The sequence below is a fragment of the Chenopodium quinoa genome, unplaced genomic scaffold (assembly GCF_001683475.1).
Source record: "Chenopodium quinoa cultivar QQ74 unplaced genomic scaffold, ASM168347v1, whole genome shotgun sequence".
NCBI lineage: Eukaryota > Viridiplantae > Streptophyta > Magnoliopsida > Caryophyllales > Amaranthaceae > Chenopodium > Chenopodium quinoa.
Window position 1 is genome coordinate 22,095 of NW_018744578.1, and position 18,870 is coordinate 40,964.

The following is an 18,870-nucleotide window of genomic DNA, read 5'->3' on the forward strand; positions in this document are numbered from 1 at the left end:
AACTTTTTCTTACACAAACCTCACTTATAAGTGATACGACACATTTTTTTTACAAAAACATACTTTGATGACTTTCTCTTATGCTTTTCAACATATGTCCCACTTTCTAAATTCTCTCAGTCTCTCCTATCATCATTGGACTTTGTTACTATAATACGAAGTAGTTAAATCTATCATTTAGAAACGATAGTAATATATTTTACATTTAGCAACAAGTCATGGGCAAGGAAGGATGTAGTAAAAATAAGACATTTAATTTTAAAATAAAAAAACTCCCTAAAAAGATAGGAAATCACTCTTTAAACATATAATCACTTCGGTCTTACAATAAATTATTGCAAGCTCGCCTCATACTCATACAAGATTTCGCCAAAATCTTTTGCCAAAATCAAACATGTAGGGTTCTTCCTTTGCTGCAATGCTGTGCTTGCTTCCATCTTTTATAATTCTTAAAGAATGTCGGTAATAATATGATTGAGTATCTTCTTTGAATTGATTGAAGCGGCAGAAGTTCTGTTCAGGTGGGGGCTAATAATCTTAGCCACCAATTCAATAATCAGCCGCCCCATTTTTGATTATTTTGTGTTGTTGCTGTTTGTTTTCTTGTCTTGTAATTTGTCTGATTTTCAGCTGCTGTACAATTTAACTGAATTCTGTAGTAGTTCAAGGTTGTTTCCTGGTATGTCTCTGACTCTTGTTCCATTCTTGTAGATTTTGAAGGCAGGAATGTTTGTTACTTCCTCTGACTTTACCAAGTATGGGTGATCTTCCACTTCCACCTGATTGTGTACATGTACATTATCGTAATAGCTCGCAATTTAAAAGTTACACGTTAAGGTGTGACAAAACTGACCCATATCCGATTACTTATACAAAAGTGACTAGACCTTGGCATATGTAAGACTATTATTGATTGGTTTTTATAATTCATACAATAAAACGTGACAAAACTGACTCGTATCCGATTACTTAGATCAAAAGTGATCTGACATTAACATATGTAGGACTAATTTAGCTTGATTCATGTTAATAATAAAAGTTCAATAGACCCAAATTGACAAATCCTGAACTAATTGTGACTTATCACCTATATATGATCCAAACCGAATCAGACTAAACCAAAATCGATCTGACCAATCCATTTGGCACATCTAATTACAATGTACTTGCAACAAACAAAATATACTTCGTAGTATTCATCTCCTACCAAATAAGGAATATTGTTTTGTTCCTTCTGTATTATTTAAGACAATGTGCAATATTTGGTTGCTTTAAATGCAAGCGTTGAATATGTTATATGACACGGCGTTGACTCAAAATTCCTTGACAAAGAGTCGTCCAAGTTAAATAAACACAGTACATACCTTCCTGTCTAGCTTATCAAGTACGGTTGAAGTCTGTTTACAAATTAATTATCACATCACATCATTTTCAAGCATGTTTTTTGTACTTTGAATGCAAACAAATATGTTCATATTGAGATTATTGACCATATTTTAGTCTATGCTTTGAAAAACAGGTACATGTTGTATAATGCTAGCTAAAGCAAACAAACCTTGAGGAAATTGATGGATGGGAATTTTGGACAAACTTGTTCCAAGAGTGTCACGGCCTTTTCCTGGTTCGATTTGCTGCAGAACAGCACCACTGACATTCCTATAATTTTCAATACAGAGTGCACGATTTAGTAGTCTAGTTAAGTAGATAGTGACACGAAAACTGTTCTTTAAATCATGAAAATCAAAGACTTAATATAGAGGTATATGAAATATGACTACTAACTAGTTAGGTTTTGGAAATATTGTATGGTTACCTGGAGAAGTGATCAAGTGTCTAAAACACTCGATGCTAGATACTAAAACTACATCAGACCCAAACTTCATGTCTTTGACATCTTCACCGCGTTGTTTTTTTGAGTTGAACCTTAGCCTCAAACAATGCTCGGCCTACTTCCTCATCCCCTGGCTTTTCCCTGATCAAAATTTCATAATCTTGTATCGAAGCTTCCCATCTTTCCATCTTCGCATTACAATGTGCTCGTCTTAGCCTAGCCTTGCTGTAAGAAGGCTGCAGGTTCAGTGCCAGAGTACAGTCTTCCATTGCTTTCTCGAATTGGCCTAACTTAGACCGACAAGCTGCTCTATTACATAGAAGCACAGAGTTATAAGGATCATACTCTAGCCCTTCACTGTATATGCTGCAAGCCTCTTGTAACTTTAACTCCTTGAAGAGCTTATTTCCCTTTGACCTTGCTACTGCCACAGACCGTGTTCTTATTACCATTTTCCTTGCTTCCTTGTCGTTTGGATTGAGTTGTGCTGCTGTTTGAGCTGCTGTAATCGCGTCTTCAACCCTGCTCCAAACATAAACATTAACAGTCTTTAGCATATTTCACCTCCTTGTACTTCATTAAGAACTAGAACTAATGTTACTCCACTGACCTGCCTGTTGACATGTAAATTTGTGCTTTGATTAAGTATAGGAAAGTGGTTTTTGTTTCACCAAATAATTGAGTATAAAGATCCATGTCAAAAGAAGGTGCCTTCTTAAAAGCTGCATAGGCTTCATCGTGCCTTAAAAGATTCAGCAAGGCTTGGCTTTGAAGCGCGTAGATCTTCTTGTCAAAATTCAGGAAATAAAGGCAAATTCAAAATGTCAGAACCCCTTAAGTCTAGAATTTCTTTATAGAATTAACAATTAGGATATGCAATTGATTGACTTAGGCACCTGTAACGAAGAATTGGCACCGATAGCTAATGCATCATGGGTCTGCCTTAGCAAAGTTCCCCAGTCCTTAAGCTCCTTGGCTTCATTACACCTACTGATGCATTTTCCAAGAGCTTTGGCTTGAGTTATATCAGCAATACTCGCTATGCTTCCTGAAAGACTAAAATGTTGGACCGCTTCCTCTGCATACCCAAGTCTTACATAACAACACAAGTCATTATCAACATAGACAGAGAAACAAACCAGTGAAAAGAGTAATTCTTATGTAAAACGCGTGTATGATAAGACACAAGTGACTTTGCTGTATAGGAGGGACCTATAAAATAAACAGGGGAATTACCGTGTGCCTTCTTTAAGTTATGAGATGACATTTTTTCATTTCTTGCTAAACTATGCAATAAAATAATTAGTACCTTATGTAAAGTCCTGCAAGACGATGATGAGCTCGTTGATAAGAAGGATCGATTCTGACAGCTTCCCTGCACTCGAAAACTGCCTCTAGGGGCCTACCAAGGGCTGTTAAGACAGCACTTTTGTTACTTCGATAGGCCGCTACACTAGAATCTATAGTTATAGCCTGATCATATAACACCAAAGCTTCCTCGTATTTACCCTGCTTATACTTATCATTTCCCAAGGATTTTAACTCCTCAGGATCCAATTTACTCAGTGAACTCTGAAACCGCGGTTCATCAGTACTGTTTCTCCTTAGTATATTTCCCATAGTAACATTATTAATTTCCAAAGTCTTGTTGACAATTGTGTTACTGTTAGGAGTAACACACTTCTGTTTCAGGCTATTGATTTGAGCCAACTGCAGTATGTTCCCTGAAGGAGCTCGTGGAGTTCCAGCCTCGCTTTGATCACCTGACGACTGTCGTTCCTGAATTCTGTTAGCTGAAGAGGAAGAAGAAGATGTTGTGGAAGTTCTAGCAGCATCAGAGAGTCTTCTACTTTGATTATGATTATGTGAAATCGAACCCCTCGGACTTGCCACATTAGACTTTACAGTTGGAGTAATTGATTTCTCTGTCACAACTTTTTCAGGTCTGCATTTAACAGCAGCAGAAACCTCAATAGGCTTACCCTGATCTTTCTTCTGAGTTACATTCTTACTGCTTGTATTCGAAGGCAAAGAGCGGACCGAGGACCTCCTAGAGCAAAGACTACGACGTTGAAATAAGCCGCCTATGAAGCCGCAGCCACTGTCAGACGACTCAACCATGTAAGTGGCCATTTTTCTGAAGGACTGCTGTAAGAAAAAATGTGAATGAAACAGTTATTTAATGAAATAGGAAGGTAGGAGAGAAAAATATGATTAAAGAGATGACTTCAAGTAGAAGGGCATTGTTATTGAAGATTATCCTATAGGATAGTGGAAAAGGGGGGCTTATATGTATAGCCTTAAGGAATTCTTCACTTCAATTTGGAGTGGCAATCAAGGAACCCACTTTATTACCTAATTTCAGGGGAGGAAGAGGAAGATTCTTATAAAAAAAATGTCCACTAATTTTAATAAAAAGAAACAAAAATATAATCATTTTTTTTGGGTTTGTTGAAAGATTAGCAATGCTTAAACAATTGTTAAGAAATTGTTGTTATTATATGTACTAAACTACCCCAAGTGTTCCTTTGTTTACTTTTAGTATACTTATCCACTCTTTCCTTTGTTTAATGGGGTTTATAATACACTCTAATTGTTCATAGCTTAATTCCATAGAGCCAAACACGTAATTTTTGTGGCATCATCAACAACCTAATATGATTTCACGCTTGAGGTAAAATAATATAAATTGTGTATAATGACGTTAATCAGTTAAAATCTATTAAAAAACAATTTACGTGTGATTCATGTTGAAACAATGAAATATAGATCACACTTTGCACGCATGTTTGTAAGGTGTAAGTAGTCTCGGATTTATAGTGTCCTAACATTAATCAAGCAAAATTTATGGTGAGACAAACACAAACATACCTCTTTGAACATTACTAGTCAAAACTCTCAAAGGATCCTTCATCTTGTATTGTGAGTTATGACCTAATGACCTATCCCTTGTTAGTAATTATTGATTTATTGTACTATCATGTTTTAGACCCCGTCAATCATAGTCAAAACATAACTACAAATAGTGAAAGAAACACAAAACTTACCTAATCTCAAAGAACATAATTAATTAATTAATTCAACCCATTTTCATGTAGTTTGATTACTAACTTTAATATTACAAACTTATTAATCAGGTGAATTATTCTATAATAAAATTTTAACAGGTGTAAAATTAATTAAGCAGTAGACTATTATCAGTAATACGATAAGTAATCCTACCAACAAGAAACTTTAATCCAATAATTAAGGTAGCTCAATAATTTAGCTTTGATTTTTAGCTAACTTTTTTTAAACCCATATTCACCAAATGGATTCAATTCATTCTCCTTTTCATTATTTTTTTCTTTATCTTTATAATTTTTTTTCTTGTAAAATATTTTTGAATTAAAGTAAAAATTATTAATTAATTAGCTAATTAATTAAATAATTAATAAAAAGAGGTGTAGTGAAGTAGGGTCGTTTAATAGTTAATTAGAGTAATTTGGACCACTCGATGTAACCCAAAAATGAGGGCTTCGGCTAAGGTGATGACGAAGGGTTTCTTTAGTCGGTGCCGGCAGATAAATTATGGGGTTTATACTAAAACGACGGAATTTTGTGTATTTTTTGACCACCAACTTCCTCATTGTTTCACTTAATTGTCAAGAATAGTGCTTTTTCATGTTTGTCGTGCATATTTTTGTGTGATTGATTAGGTTGGCTGATGTTGTGCTTTATTAGTTTCTTGTACATTGACGTATATAAGTGATAACCTACACTCTCGTTTTCCCAAGTATTACTCGTAATTTTATGCGATCTTTGTATTATACTCTATACGAGTATGATAAAAAACTTTTATTATGCAATATACAAGTATAACATATACTTTATTCTCCCCGATCGACATCGGAATAAATATAAACTTTATTCTTTATTATCAAACTATATTGTACAACTAATTATAGGCATCCCCTTACCTAGCTCTCAAATGGCTAACACACCAGTATGGGGCACTACGCGTTTGGGGAATTTTTCAGTAAAGTCGGCTACATGGATAGCACATAATTTAGAGCCAAATGCTGTAAAATGGCCACATCGTTGGATATGGAAACTAGACATCCCGCCTAAACTCCAAATTTTCTTATGGCAAATAATGCATAATAGTGTTGGAGTTAGAGACACCCTTTATAAAAAAAAGATTATTCCTTTCAATCATTGCTCCTTTTGTTGCACTTATCCGGAATCTCATGATCACTTATTTCTTACTGGTGATAGGGCCAAAGAAATTTGGAACCACGTTTTAACCCAAAGCTGGTTGCCTGGTGCACTTCCACCCATAGACTTAATAACAACATTATCTACGCTTCGGAAAAACACCTCCCTCCGAAAGTTTATCATCCTTTTATGGAGTATCTGGAAAGAACGAAACTCTATTATTTTCAAGAATGAGACTTTTGACATCCCTAGAACCTTCCACCGAGCGCAATTTGCGTTCAAAGAGTGGAATTATTGCATTTTCATAGATACCTCTTTAAGCTTGGGGGTCTCCAATGCAAAGATCCCAAACCCATTCCACAACCCACAATTAGTTTCATGGAGGCTCCTCCTCTCACCTCCTTCAAACTCAACTTTGACGGTTCGGTCAAAAACAATTCAGCAGCAGCAGGAGTCATCATTAGAGACAGTGACGGCACACCCATTACAACACAAAGCTTTCAACCTTGGAACCACCAATGCCATTGTAGCTGAAGCTTTTGGTCTCCACAAGGGAATCATCCTCGCCCTCCAACAAGGAATACAAAATCTTCAAATTGAAGGGGACAACCTCCTAGTTGTCAACGCAGTGAACGGTATTTAGTCGACCCTGTGGCAGATTGATCACATTATAGCAGATATCAAGATCCTACTTCACATAATCCCCCATTGGAAAATTCGGCATGTCTACAGAGAAGCAAATAGAGCAGCAGATTGGATTGCAAATATTGGACATCTTGTCACCGACAAATTGGATATTTCTTTTTGTACCTCCTCAACTTTGTACCCCATTCTCACCCCAGATGCTTTAGGATCGCCCCTCGTGAGGAGGGGGGTCCTAATTCTTTCCCTTTTTCTTAACATATATTTTTTTTTTTTGAAAAGTACATATACTTCGTAAAAGGATAATGTTATATGCAACCACTGGTTGCATATAAGCATTGATAAATTAGTATAATTAATGCTTAATTTGACTTAATGTTTTCATTTTTTAGATTCTTTATTAGTCATGGTAGTGAGGTTGAATTAATTAGGCAAAGTTATTTACTCTCTCCGTCCCTTATTGATAGTCTTTTATGGCCAATTTTAAGTCCCAAAATCATAGTCCCATTTGCATTTTTCAAGTACCATTAATATTAATGTTATACCAAAATTCCCTCCAATTTGCAACAATATTTGTGCAAATTCAACTTTCTCATGTAAATTTTGTTCTTCCATGTATTTTTATTACTTTCTCTCTCTACTTTTTTGCATACTCAACATAAATTTACCTTTCTAATGTACTTTTACTACTTCTTATTTATGTTTATTAATTTCCGTGAAAATTGCCCATAAGGAATTATCATTAAGACGGAGGGAGTACTTATTTCCAATTAATTTGAAAATCTTAAATCATGTTATATGTTCTTATCAATGTCTTCACTTATTTCGATAAAACAGGTCCATATAAATATGACTTAGGACTAAGGAATACTATATAAGTTAGTAATTTTTTTTATTTTTTTTATTTTTTTTGGAAACAATATAAGGTTAGTATTATTAGATTAATTAGTTAAGAGACAATTAGAAATACCATAATTCATTTCACAACTACAAGTTCATATACTAAGTTAAATTCATGATCATAATTTCAAAATGATTAGATATGCTAAATTCAGGGATAACATACTTTATCAAATGAAATTCGGTTGAGAAAGGCACACCTATTATTTACATACTATTCGATGAAATCAAAAATCAAGAGTGATCCTTAAATTTCATGAGTACTCTGTAGTATTTTGTTTTTGAGTTTCCATTTTGTAGTAGTATTACTTTAGTTAATAACTGTAAAGCTTGAGAGTTTGTAAGAGCTCAGGTGGTTAGAGCTTTCTTCTTGGTTCCTGGAGATCCTGAGATTGATTTTAATCACTCTATTCTTGTGACAAATTTTTTTTTTTAAGGAACCATCCTTGTGACTCTAAACAACAACTACAACAAAATAAAAATATAAAAATATAAAAAAAATTGTATAACTCTTTGATCTCAATTACAATAATGCAATCAATGGTGTTGGAAATGGGGTTATTTTAGGAGATATTCCATAGCTTGATTGATGTTTTTTGATTGACTAAATTCTAAAACTTGAGTTTCAAACTTTTTATTTTATTTTATTTTTTTTCCTGAAAGTTTCAAACTCAATTTTTTGTATGCGGCCTGCTGTATCGTGCGGCAGGGTTACTCGAGTTACTCGGTTGGGGGTTACTCGAGTTGCCGAGGTTACTCGAATTTCTCGAATAGAGGTTACTCGAGTTACTCGATCAGGGGTTACTCGATTTGTCGGGGTTACTCAAGTTGCTCGGTCAGGGGTTACTCGATTTGCCGGGGTTACTCAAGTTGCTCAGTCAGGGGTTACTCGATTTGCCGGGGTTACTCAAGTTACTCGGTCAGGGGTTACTTAAGTTACTCCTAACCGAGTAACCCCTCGAGTAATCCATGAACAAACCCCTCGAGTAACTCATAACCGAGTAACTCAAGTAACCCTTGACCGAGTAACTCAAGTAACCCTTCAAGTAACCCTTGACCGAGTAACTCGAGTAACCCCTGACCGAGTAACCCCTCAAGTGACCCTTGACCGAGTTAACCCCTCGAGTAATCCTTGTCCAAACCCCTCAAGTAACCCCTGACCGAGTAACTCGAGTAACCTCTGACTGAATAACTCATGTAATACCTAACAAAATAACTCAGGAAACCCTTGTCATACGATGTAGCCTGCTGCACCAAAAAGTTGCTAACCTTTCATTCCTTATCTCGTTGAAAAACTTGAAAATGATATCTACACTATTTAATGAAAATCCAGTCTTGAAATTAAGACCATCTAATGATATTTTCTTTATTAAAATTATCAATAGAATCTTAATTTTTAGAAACTTTAGCTTAAAACCAATTACTTATTTTTACATAATTTGTTACTGAGAGAGCCACAAATAACAAATAATGTACTAATGTTTCAATCTCAAATCATGATGTTCATGAGTTTCACCCCATAATAATTATATTCCACGGCTTTTATATGAGATTATCCTTCACAAATCACAAAACTTAGATAAACTCGTCACCATCACAAGCAATTTTACATTCTTCTTTGTAAAACAGCTGGAAAATAAACTAATCTTTCAGATCACTCCAACTCCAAATACTGGATTTTACCAATAAATGAAAAACAATCAAGTGTGCACATTTTGTACGTAAAGAAGCAAAAAGGACCAATTATCACAATTCACAAAGATTGAATTGAAATACAAACTACACTATATGTCACATACCATGTGTTTAACATACTGTTCCATCAAATATAGTGAAATGTTAAATCAAATTAAATAAAGTGACATAAAATATGAAAATTCCCTTTTATTACTTTAATGATGATCTGATGTGTACTTGTAATAATATAGAGACACAAAAAAGAGAATTTCGTCTTCTATTCTATATTGTCTACTCCATTCTTTTATTTCCAAACGAATTAAAGGGTCAAATTTTGCAACTCAATTGAAGACAAAAAGGAAGATTAACGTCGGTATTTGGTCTCCTTCAAGATCTTCTTCTATAGTCCTTTAAGGCGACAGAAACGGCTCTTAAATTTGTGTGTGTAATATCCAAAACAACAATTATTGAATTGGTGACAAAATGGCTAATGTTTCTAAATACTTTAGAATTCATTAAAAAAAATACTGAGAGATATGTGTTTTGAAAATTTGTGATGTTACAATGCTTACAAAGGGAATAATGTAGAACTTAATACAAGAAAATATGCAAGAAAAAGATCATTAAGTGGGGATTCAAATCTCGGTGAATGATATCTTGTCCTAAGGAACATCTGATGATCTGTTAGTACTTTGTGTCTAATGTAACTATTCGTCTATGGCATTATTGAAAAAATACTTGGTAAATTAAAGATAACAAGCCACTTTTAATATAAATTGTCCAATTTTAAATTTCCCAATTCATTAATCTATGTAAAGTTTACTATTGACCGACTTTTATTCCTCCAATGCAAACCAACCTTTGTAATTGTTATTCAGAGAAAAAAATATATTGATGGATGTTGTTGAGAATATAAACTTCATTTCAAATCATTTTTAATATATGAGTTGTTATATTAGCTTGTCCATGATAATGAGAGGACACTTTTTTTATTTATTCATCATCAATATTAAACGGACTATAACTTCAAATAAAACCCTACATATATTATAGATGATACTACTATAGTACTAGGTGCTAGCAAAATTTATATGGATAATTAAATTGATGGATTGATAATTACCCTATAGACTATTATTGATTTGAAATAATCATGTTGCAATTCTCCCCTGAATATATCTAGCTCCATCAAATTTAATCAATAATGTACTTAATTAATTATTTTTTTTGTAAAACATTATCATCATTAAGTGTAACACATAATGGAAATGATCGTTGGCAAATCTACGAATTGAAATATACAAATAGATAATAAATTATTTGGAAATAGGGTTGAAAAATAGAAACTATAAAACTTTATAAAGTATGGTTCTTTGAATATTTCTTGAGAATAAAGCAGTAGAGATTCTTGTAGAAGCAACTCATGAAAAAGTTGGCATCTAAAAAGGAGGAGAGTAAAATTTGGACGACATGCATTACATACATACGTTAATGGGCCAAATCAAACTTTTTTTATTTTAACTAAGCTTGGTGATCAAGGGTTTTACTGTTGATCGAAGTGAGTGAAGGCAAAACTTGCAGGAAGTGGAAAGTCATTGGCACACGTGCAAAATACGTAAAGTAGGAGTACATTGTTTCAAACCTTAGCTTGGCTTGACAATTTACTTGGTAAAGAGGATTTTAATACAAATTATCATATACATAAGTTGTCACTTGGCCTCTTCTATTCTATCGATCAATTTATACAGAGCTACAATTACGATAACAATTGTCCTAATATTTAAAAAAAATCACTATTCTTGTAATGCATTCATGCATGACGGCCAAATTAAAGGGTGGCATAAGGTTGTACGAATCTAACGGATGGAAGCTAGAGAAGGAAGACACAAGCTAGGAAAGAGAGGTATCATAGATCTTATGAAGCAACACAAACAAAACTTGGTGAAAGGTATTTTTCTAACCTAATGTGATTATTGGTCATATTTGTTTATAAAATCTCCCTTGATTGTAGAGTGTTCATTGATCATCAATATATTCCCACCATTTTTTAAGTGTTATAATTATTAGCTCGGTACATAGTTTAATATTGGTTATACTCAATATTGATAATGAGTACTTCTTTGGTTTGAAAGATCAATACTCCGTAAAGCATAGAATGTGATTCACAAACTTGTCACAATCTCAATGCACACATCATGTATAGTTATATATAACAATAAACGTCAATTAAATGTTGAAATAATATTAAGCAAATAGAGTTATATTTGTTTTTGACAAATAAAAAAGAAAATACAAGTTAATCTTTATGATTGACAAAATATCTTAATAAAGAGGGTAAAATCGAAATTTTATGAATTATTTAGGGTGTTGTTTCGGATGATTTGTAAACTAAATAACAATTGTTTAGGCCCTGTTCTTTTGAGCTGCTCTATTTTGTTTTGCTTTGCTGAAATCTGCTCTGCTAAGCCCTGTTCTGCTCTACTCTGCTGACTCAATATGCTCTGCTCTACTTTGCTGGCATCCGCTTTATCTGCTCACCCAAAAGCTCAAAAAGAACAGGGTCTTACTTCTTCCTTCCTCTTTTCTCCTTCCTTCATCCTTCCATCCTCCATTAAAGCTTCCTTCATCCTACATTAAAGCTTGCTCCTTCTTCTTCCTCCTCCTTTAAACCTTCCCCCTTCTAATTATTGCTTCCCCGATATCCGCCATTCCCACTATTCTCAACTCCATTTTCAAAAATCAAGATCAAACATACTTTAATAATGGAGGATATACGTGGTCACCCCTACCCTTTGGGGTTGAGTATGCCCCTTAATTTTACCCTTCTAGGGTTTTCGTTGAATTTCGCCGTCGGATTGGAAAATCGATGTGTTGCTGGTATAAGGTGGAGATGATGAAGATGGTGTCGGTAGAAGGTGAACACAAGGAAGATGATGGAAATGGTGGTGTTGATGGAAGGTCGGTGAAGATCGAGGAACGAAGAAGAAGACAACTTCAATGAAGAAAGCTTCAATGGTGGTGTCGGTGGAGTACTATTCATCCATCCGAGTACCGTTCTTCAATATTATAGCAATGTCATTAGATTGACGAATCTCGTCAATCATAAAGATTAACTAGGGTTTGCTCCAAATAAAAGGTATATTGTATATGTTTATTCTCGTTAGGGCATAGTCTCCAGTCTCCACATATATATCAATGTAAAATTAGGGGGTGAATCAATTCCATAGTGGAGACTATGCCCTAACGAGAATAAATATATACGATGTAATATCTTTAAGGAGTGAGTAGGGAGACACTAAGGCCTTGTTTGGTTCACCTTATTTTTACTAATTTGATCTGATCTGGTCTGGTCTGATCTGATCTGATTGTCTGATTTGACCAAACTTTGACCTTAAGTGTACGATAATCTATAAGGAAAAAATGTATCAAGTGGGGTCTTGTTAGATTCGTAATAATGCGTAGTTTATTAATATGTAATTTTCACAATTCTTTTCATTACGAAATTAAGAATTTTTAGCGATAAAAAACCGCACATAAAACGATGTTCTGATCTGAACTTATTTTTCTGATCTGATCTGATCTGAACTTATTTTTTCTAAAATAAGTAAAAATAAGGTGAACTAAATAAGGCCTAAATGTTTTAGAGTTTTCTCCACTAGAAAACATATTTTGAACCTTATCATGCAACAATATAATTATGAAACTAAAATAATACTCGTTCATCTCAATATATTAGTCTATCTCTAAGATGAGGTGCTTCTCGATTCTATCGGTCTTTTTCTAGATAGAGGGCCTTTAAATAATACAGAGTACGTCGTATTTTGTAACTTTCAAATTAATCAAATCAATCATATCATTTCAAGTTAGGTATCGGAGTTGGTGGGGAACTCACTTTGTGACTATGAGGTCACAAGTTCGAGCCCCAATAACTAAAAAATGCTTGGAAGTAGGGGAATTCCCTTACCTCTCTCTTCTACTCTCAAGCGTTGACTTGTGGACCTGTGCTGGCTAAACCTATGAGAGGTTGTTAGATATGTATTAATATAAAGTTTCATAATATTTTTAAAATAATTTTTATTAATATTTAATTATATAAAAATAAAGTCAAACTAGTGCATTGACATGGGTACAATGTTGACTGTGTCATGTATTATGAGATAGAGGGAGTAAAAAAATTTCAAGTTAGAGTATTTTTTTTCATGGAAAGCTTGTAGCCCCTCAACTTAACAGGCTATTGAAACAAACAATGGATCAAAACAAACTTAAGCCCATGGGCCTCCATATCAAATCCTTTCCTTCAAACTTTAAAAAAATGTGAAAATATAATAAATGAGACCCCACAAAATTCAGTTGAGACTCAAAAAAAAAAAAAAAAAAAATAAATAAATAATCTTAAACTCAGAGTTTCTTCCTGCTCCCCAAACCAAAATTCCAATCTCTACTTCTTCCCACCTTTCCCACAAATTTATCGGGTTTCATCACTGCAACACAAAGTAGTCCAACTAACTCACCAATACCAACACTAACACTATTACAATGTCGTCGTGCATTCCTACAGCAGCCGTCGCTGTTGTCGCCGATAAATCCGCCATTAACACCACCACCCCTTCTTCACTCTCTCTCCTCGCCCGCCGTCGTCAACTTCTCTCTCCTTCCAATGCTGCTTTTTCTCTCTCCTCTAAACCCGAGCTTCGTCTTTTTTCCAAGGTTTTCATTTTTCATTTTATTTTTTTAATTTCTGTTTATTTTACTGGATCTGTTTGATTGATTTGATTTGTATGTGCTAGATCGATTAATGATGTATTTTGGATTTAATTTGTGTGTTATGAAATGTTTCGTATTGAGTATTATGTTTTTCAGCAGTGTTTTAATTAATGCTTTTTATGGTTTTATTTAATACATTTTCGTTAATTTCTATGAACTCTGAATTTGTTAAATCTTGGAGATTAATTGGATTTGTGTTTATAAATGGATTAATGTTTTGAATGTTTAATGCTACTACTATTGGAGTTATTTTCATGATATTTTTTTTTTTTTTTTTTTTTTTTTTTTTTTTTTTTGTGATTTGGAAAGGGTTTGGAATTAGGATTAGTGAAGTCATGCCTTTTTAGTGGACAAATTAGCTCAAACGAATTGGTAAAAAAATGATTTGTTTGAGTTAAGAGATGTACTGTAAGCTGTATGGTAATTCATGATGGTACTTTATTAGTTTATTATGCTTGTACAGTTGTACTTTTTGTTGTTTTGAACTTTCCTGCTTCAATCAAGCATCGAAAACATCCAATTTTCGAAAAATTAGATAATGAAGCTCCATGGATGTTTGTTTGTTTTGGAGCTTGAGTATTATTAACACTTGAACAACTAAGAATTGGATGATGATGATGAAAGGGTTTAGACTTTGCATGGATGATATCGGGTAATTTCAGTTTGTGGGGTTGTTTGAAATGATCTTAACATATGATTCGTCTCTTTTGAGCTAATTTCTCATTACATGAATAGTGCAATAGACATCATTTCATGACCATAGGTTTTCAGTTGTGATGGGATGGTGGTCTAATATAGATAAGAGCATTTTTGTGTAGTGATCTTTGCTGCTGCTATACACTGTAAGTGCGTTCACCATTATTATGACTGGGTATAGTTGAGCAAGAGAGCAAGTTTATAGATTAAAGATCTTTTGAGCAATATTAGGTTTTAAGAAATTTTAATGCTTACTGTTGTCATGAATACGACTAGTGGAAATGAGCTCGATACTTCCTTCCGTGGAGAAAGAGGAAGATTATGTGTTGAAAGGTTAATGTATTCAATCATCTCGTTGAGGAGTGCTATCATGGTTGAGGGGTTTCGTTTTACTGCGTGTTTGTGCCTCATGAGTTAGGCCCATGTTATATCCACCTAAACTACCCTCTAGAGGATAAATTATAGAGTAATGTGGGATCTTGATTGGAATGGAGCATTTATATAGGTACATCCAAAAAAGGAAAATGGTGCATGCTTTTAGGGATGGAGCAATTGCTAGGCTGTAAGAGTGAATGATTCGGTTTTTGAGTTAAACTTTTGTCCGGCAATTTTTTGTGGAAACTCTTGCCAGGTTTCATGTGTTTGGCCATTAACTTGAGAGAAAATATTTCCATGGATGTTTGCTTGTTATAGGGCTTAAATGAAGTATTCACAATTAACATATACTTAACTGAGAATTGGATGATGATGAAAGGTTTAGACTTTGGATTTGGGTTAAATTCTTGATTTGTCTCATTGAGCTAGTTTCTCTCAGCACTTATAGTGCAATAGGCAACACCAGAGAAATATAGGTTGTGATGGTTTGGTGGTCTTGCTAAGTTGAAGGTACTTCTGTGTAGCTGATAGATAAAAGAACTTTTGAGCAGTTTAAGCTTTTAAGAAATAGTAGTGCATAGTGCTGTTATAAATACAAGTATTGGAAAATGTGCTTGATACATTCATAGAGAAAGAGAAAGATTATTTGTTGAAAAGTTAATGTGTCTCAATCAATTGGCCGAGGAGTGCAAAAATGGCCAAGTTTTAACCCCTTTAGTGCGTGTTTGTGCCTCGTAGGCTATGTTCCCTCCAACTAAACTATCTTCTTGAGGATAAACTATAGAGTTATGTGGGATCTTGATTATTTCCTCTATCCCTTAGGGATCCCTAAAAGTATATGTTGATGAGTGGAGTTGATGAAAATGTAAACTAGTGGGAGTGTGGGACTACATGTTGACGAGAGAGTAATGCAATGAGACCACACGATCATGAATGGAATGGAGAATTCATTTAAGGACACCCAAAATGGAATATGGTGCATGCTTTTAGGGGTGGAAGGAGTAGTAGTTATAGGAGTAAAGGATTCATTGTGTGAGTTAAATCTTTTGTCCGGCACGAATATGAGAAAAAAATATTTCCTATTGCATTTGTTTGCAAGGAACTATAACGTTGCAATATAGTTAGGTCAAAATTTAATATTTACCCCCACAAAAAAGCATGCAAGAACATTCATTTGCAAAAAAAAAGCTAGAAATTATGGCATATGAAGGCCATATATAATCTATTACTAGTTCTCATATAAGAAAGTATCCTTTTGCTTTTTTATGTTTCCCTTTATTCTCCTTTTGTCTCTTTATTTCTTGCTTTGATCCTAAACAATGTTTCTTTTCCTCAATTGAGTGTAACACAAAAAGTTGTTTCAAGTTATGAAACTGATTTTTTGTTTTATTTGATTAAATTGTTTCATAGCCAACATTTTCAGTCTTTGACATAACAGTTGAATTTTTTAAAAGATTGAATTGATATAAGATTAGCATTTAAGACCCTATAGAATTAACCAAAGCTATGCAAAGTTTTGTTGAATATAGCTAGTATAGCTCTGTAAGAAAAGTATCCTCCCACCCATAGTCCCAGACACTCCCAGAGCACAACACATCATATTATTGCATTTTTTTTTTTTTTGGTCGGGCATATTATTGCATTTTGGATGTTTTGTTGTGACTCATTATGTGTGATGTGTAAAATAATTGTACTTTTAAATGGTAAAAATGTGAAGCACTCCTGAATCAAAGTTATACTAAGTTATACTAACTCATTAACTGCAACATTTTAATTTTCACACTAGCCAACACACTATTTTGACCATTAATATCTTTAACCATGTATTAGTAAAATTATAAGAAGTTTATTTTTTGGAAGTATACATGGGGACGAATCAAACAATCTTGTACAAAAATACATTGATTTAAAAAGTAAAAGTTATGGTCAAAGTAGGGCGTATGAATAGGGTAAAACTGCAATCAAAAGCAAACTGCAATTAAAAGCAAACAGTGAAGTATTAAAGAAATTGTAGAAGAGAGGGAAATTAGAGAATGGTAGGTGTTGTTGGGGCATCTGCAATTCTGCATCATTAAGAATTTCTTCTTTCTTGTTTTATTGCAGAGTTCCCAATCTGTTATCACACATTCTGTTGCAGCTAAGGCCCAATTGAACAATGTAAGCTTCTTGTAACTTTGTTTTCAAGGATATCCTTATTCCAAGAAATTCTCCATTGATATTCATTTCCCACTTTGTTGTCTCCAAAGGCTAGCAGAGGTGAAGCTTCAAGTAAATCTGAAGCTTCTGCAAAGGAGACAAAGAATGGCAAGCCATCAAGTGAGTCTATTTCAACACCAGTGCCTACAGAGGAATCTATATCTGAATTTATCACCCAAGTTGCTGGTCTTATCAAGTACTGGACTTAGTTACTCTTTCTCTTTGTATGTAATTTAATCAAGCTTAAATATGTGACAAATCTTTTTTATTATTTTGCAGGCTTGTAGACTCAAGAGACATTGTGGAGTTGCAGATGAAGCAACATGACTGTGAACTATTGATTCGTAAAACGGAAGCCATTTCACAACCATCACCCCCTCCTATGTATATGATGCAGGCACCTTCTACACCTACTGCACCACCACAAGCTAGCCCACCTGCTTCTTTGGCAGTAGCCACCCCTGCACCCACAACGTCCCCAGCACCTGCTCCACCAGCTGCCAAGCCAGCCAAGTCATCAGTTCCTCCCCTAAAGAGCCCTATGTCTGGGACATTTTATCGAAGTCCTGCACCTAATTCCCCACCATTTGTAAAGGTTAGTATTTTTACTTGCTTTTCCGTAATGGCCTTGAAATTTGTTTATTTATCTTGCATGTTCAAGTTCATTATTTCAACCATCATTGACTCATTGTAGATTGTAACTAAATTTGAGTTAATTTTTTTTCCCAATATTACTATAATAGGTTGGAGACAAAGTGCAGAAAGGACAGGTTGTATGTATTATTGAAGCCATGAAGTTAATGAACGAAATTGAAGTAAGTCTCTGATCTATAGTCTGCTTAGATTATGATAATTTTGATAGCTACCATTCTATCCTACTCCGTAATATATTTTTTTCATGTTATTTAGCTAACATCATGAGAATTAGTTATTGTATGTCAGTTTGAAACTTGAGGGGTTTTTTTCCTGATCCTCCATGCTCACATATTTGTCTACCTTTCAGTTGTGATTTCTGAAATCCATGTAAAATATACTTAATAAAATGAATGGTCTTATCTGTTGGAGGTGGATCTTTTAATACCAATGAGAGAAGTGCCATTAATATCACAATCTTTTATGGCTTTATGCTGCTAATCGACCAACAAAGAGCATTACAAACATATTCTCAATTTGTTGACATATTATTTATTAAAAATGGAAGGAATAAAAACAGCATGTCCATTCCACTGACCGCCAATATGGTATTGATACGTTACTTTCATGTCAGGCTAAACTTGTGTAGGTTAAGTAAATTTTTGCACAGTTGGCTTCACATCAACACTTTCTGCACTTTGTCAAAAGCATTAGGTGGCCTAGCTTTTGGTTAGTTGAGTTTTGACAATATTGCTTCAAAGTTCACCATAGCTAAACCCAAGTCTCTTTTATTGAGCATTTTAGAGTTGTGGAAATACTTCTTCAAAAAAAAAAGAAATAGGTTTGGAAAACACGTTTTACCATAATTTGGACCTTGGTTAGGCTCATGCATAATGCTCTTATTTATGCGCTCAATGCTGATTATACTTGCGTTGAATGTTCTGTGTCATAATCCTGAT

General features: G+C 34.2%; 2 protein-coding genes and 1 pseudogene across 2 annotated transcripts; 2 read left to right on the forward strand and 1 right to left on the reverse strand.

The window, feature by feature from the left end:
• Window positions 1-159: 159 nt before the first annotated feature.
• Window positions 160-4,255, reverse strand: LOC110699150 (annotated as a pseudogene).
• A 1,546-nt stretch (window positions 4,256-5,801) lies between these two features.
• On the forward strand, window positions 5,802-6,879 carry LOC110699152. The gene is made up of 2 exons (XM_021876639.1): window positions 5,802-6,663; window positions 6,761-6,879. The coding sequence occupies exons 1-2, from the start codon at window positions 5,802-5,804 to the stop codon at window positions 6,877-6,879; spliced, it is 981 nt and encodes a 326-aa protein (XP_021732331.1).
• Window positions 6,880-13,381: 6,502 nt separating this feature from the next.
• Window positions 13,382-18,179, forward strand: LOC110699151 (biotin carboxyl carrier protein of acetyl-CoA carboxylase 1, chloroplastic-like). The gene is made up of 5 exons (XM_021876638.1): window positions 13,382-13,954; window positions 17,186-17,239; window positions 17,329-17,474; window positions 17,558-17,873; window positions 18,022-18,179. The coding sequence occupies exons 1-5, from the start codon at window positions 13,784-13,786 to the stop codon at window positions 18,103-18,105; spliced, it is 771 nt and encodes a 256-aa protein (XP_021732330.1). The 5' UTR covers window positions 13,382-13,783; the 3' UTR covers window positions 18,106-18,179.
• Window positions 18,180-18,870: the final 691 nt, after the last annotated feature.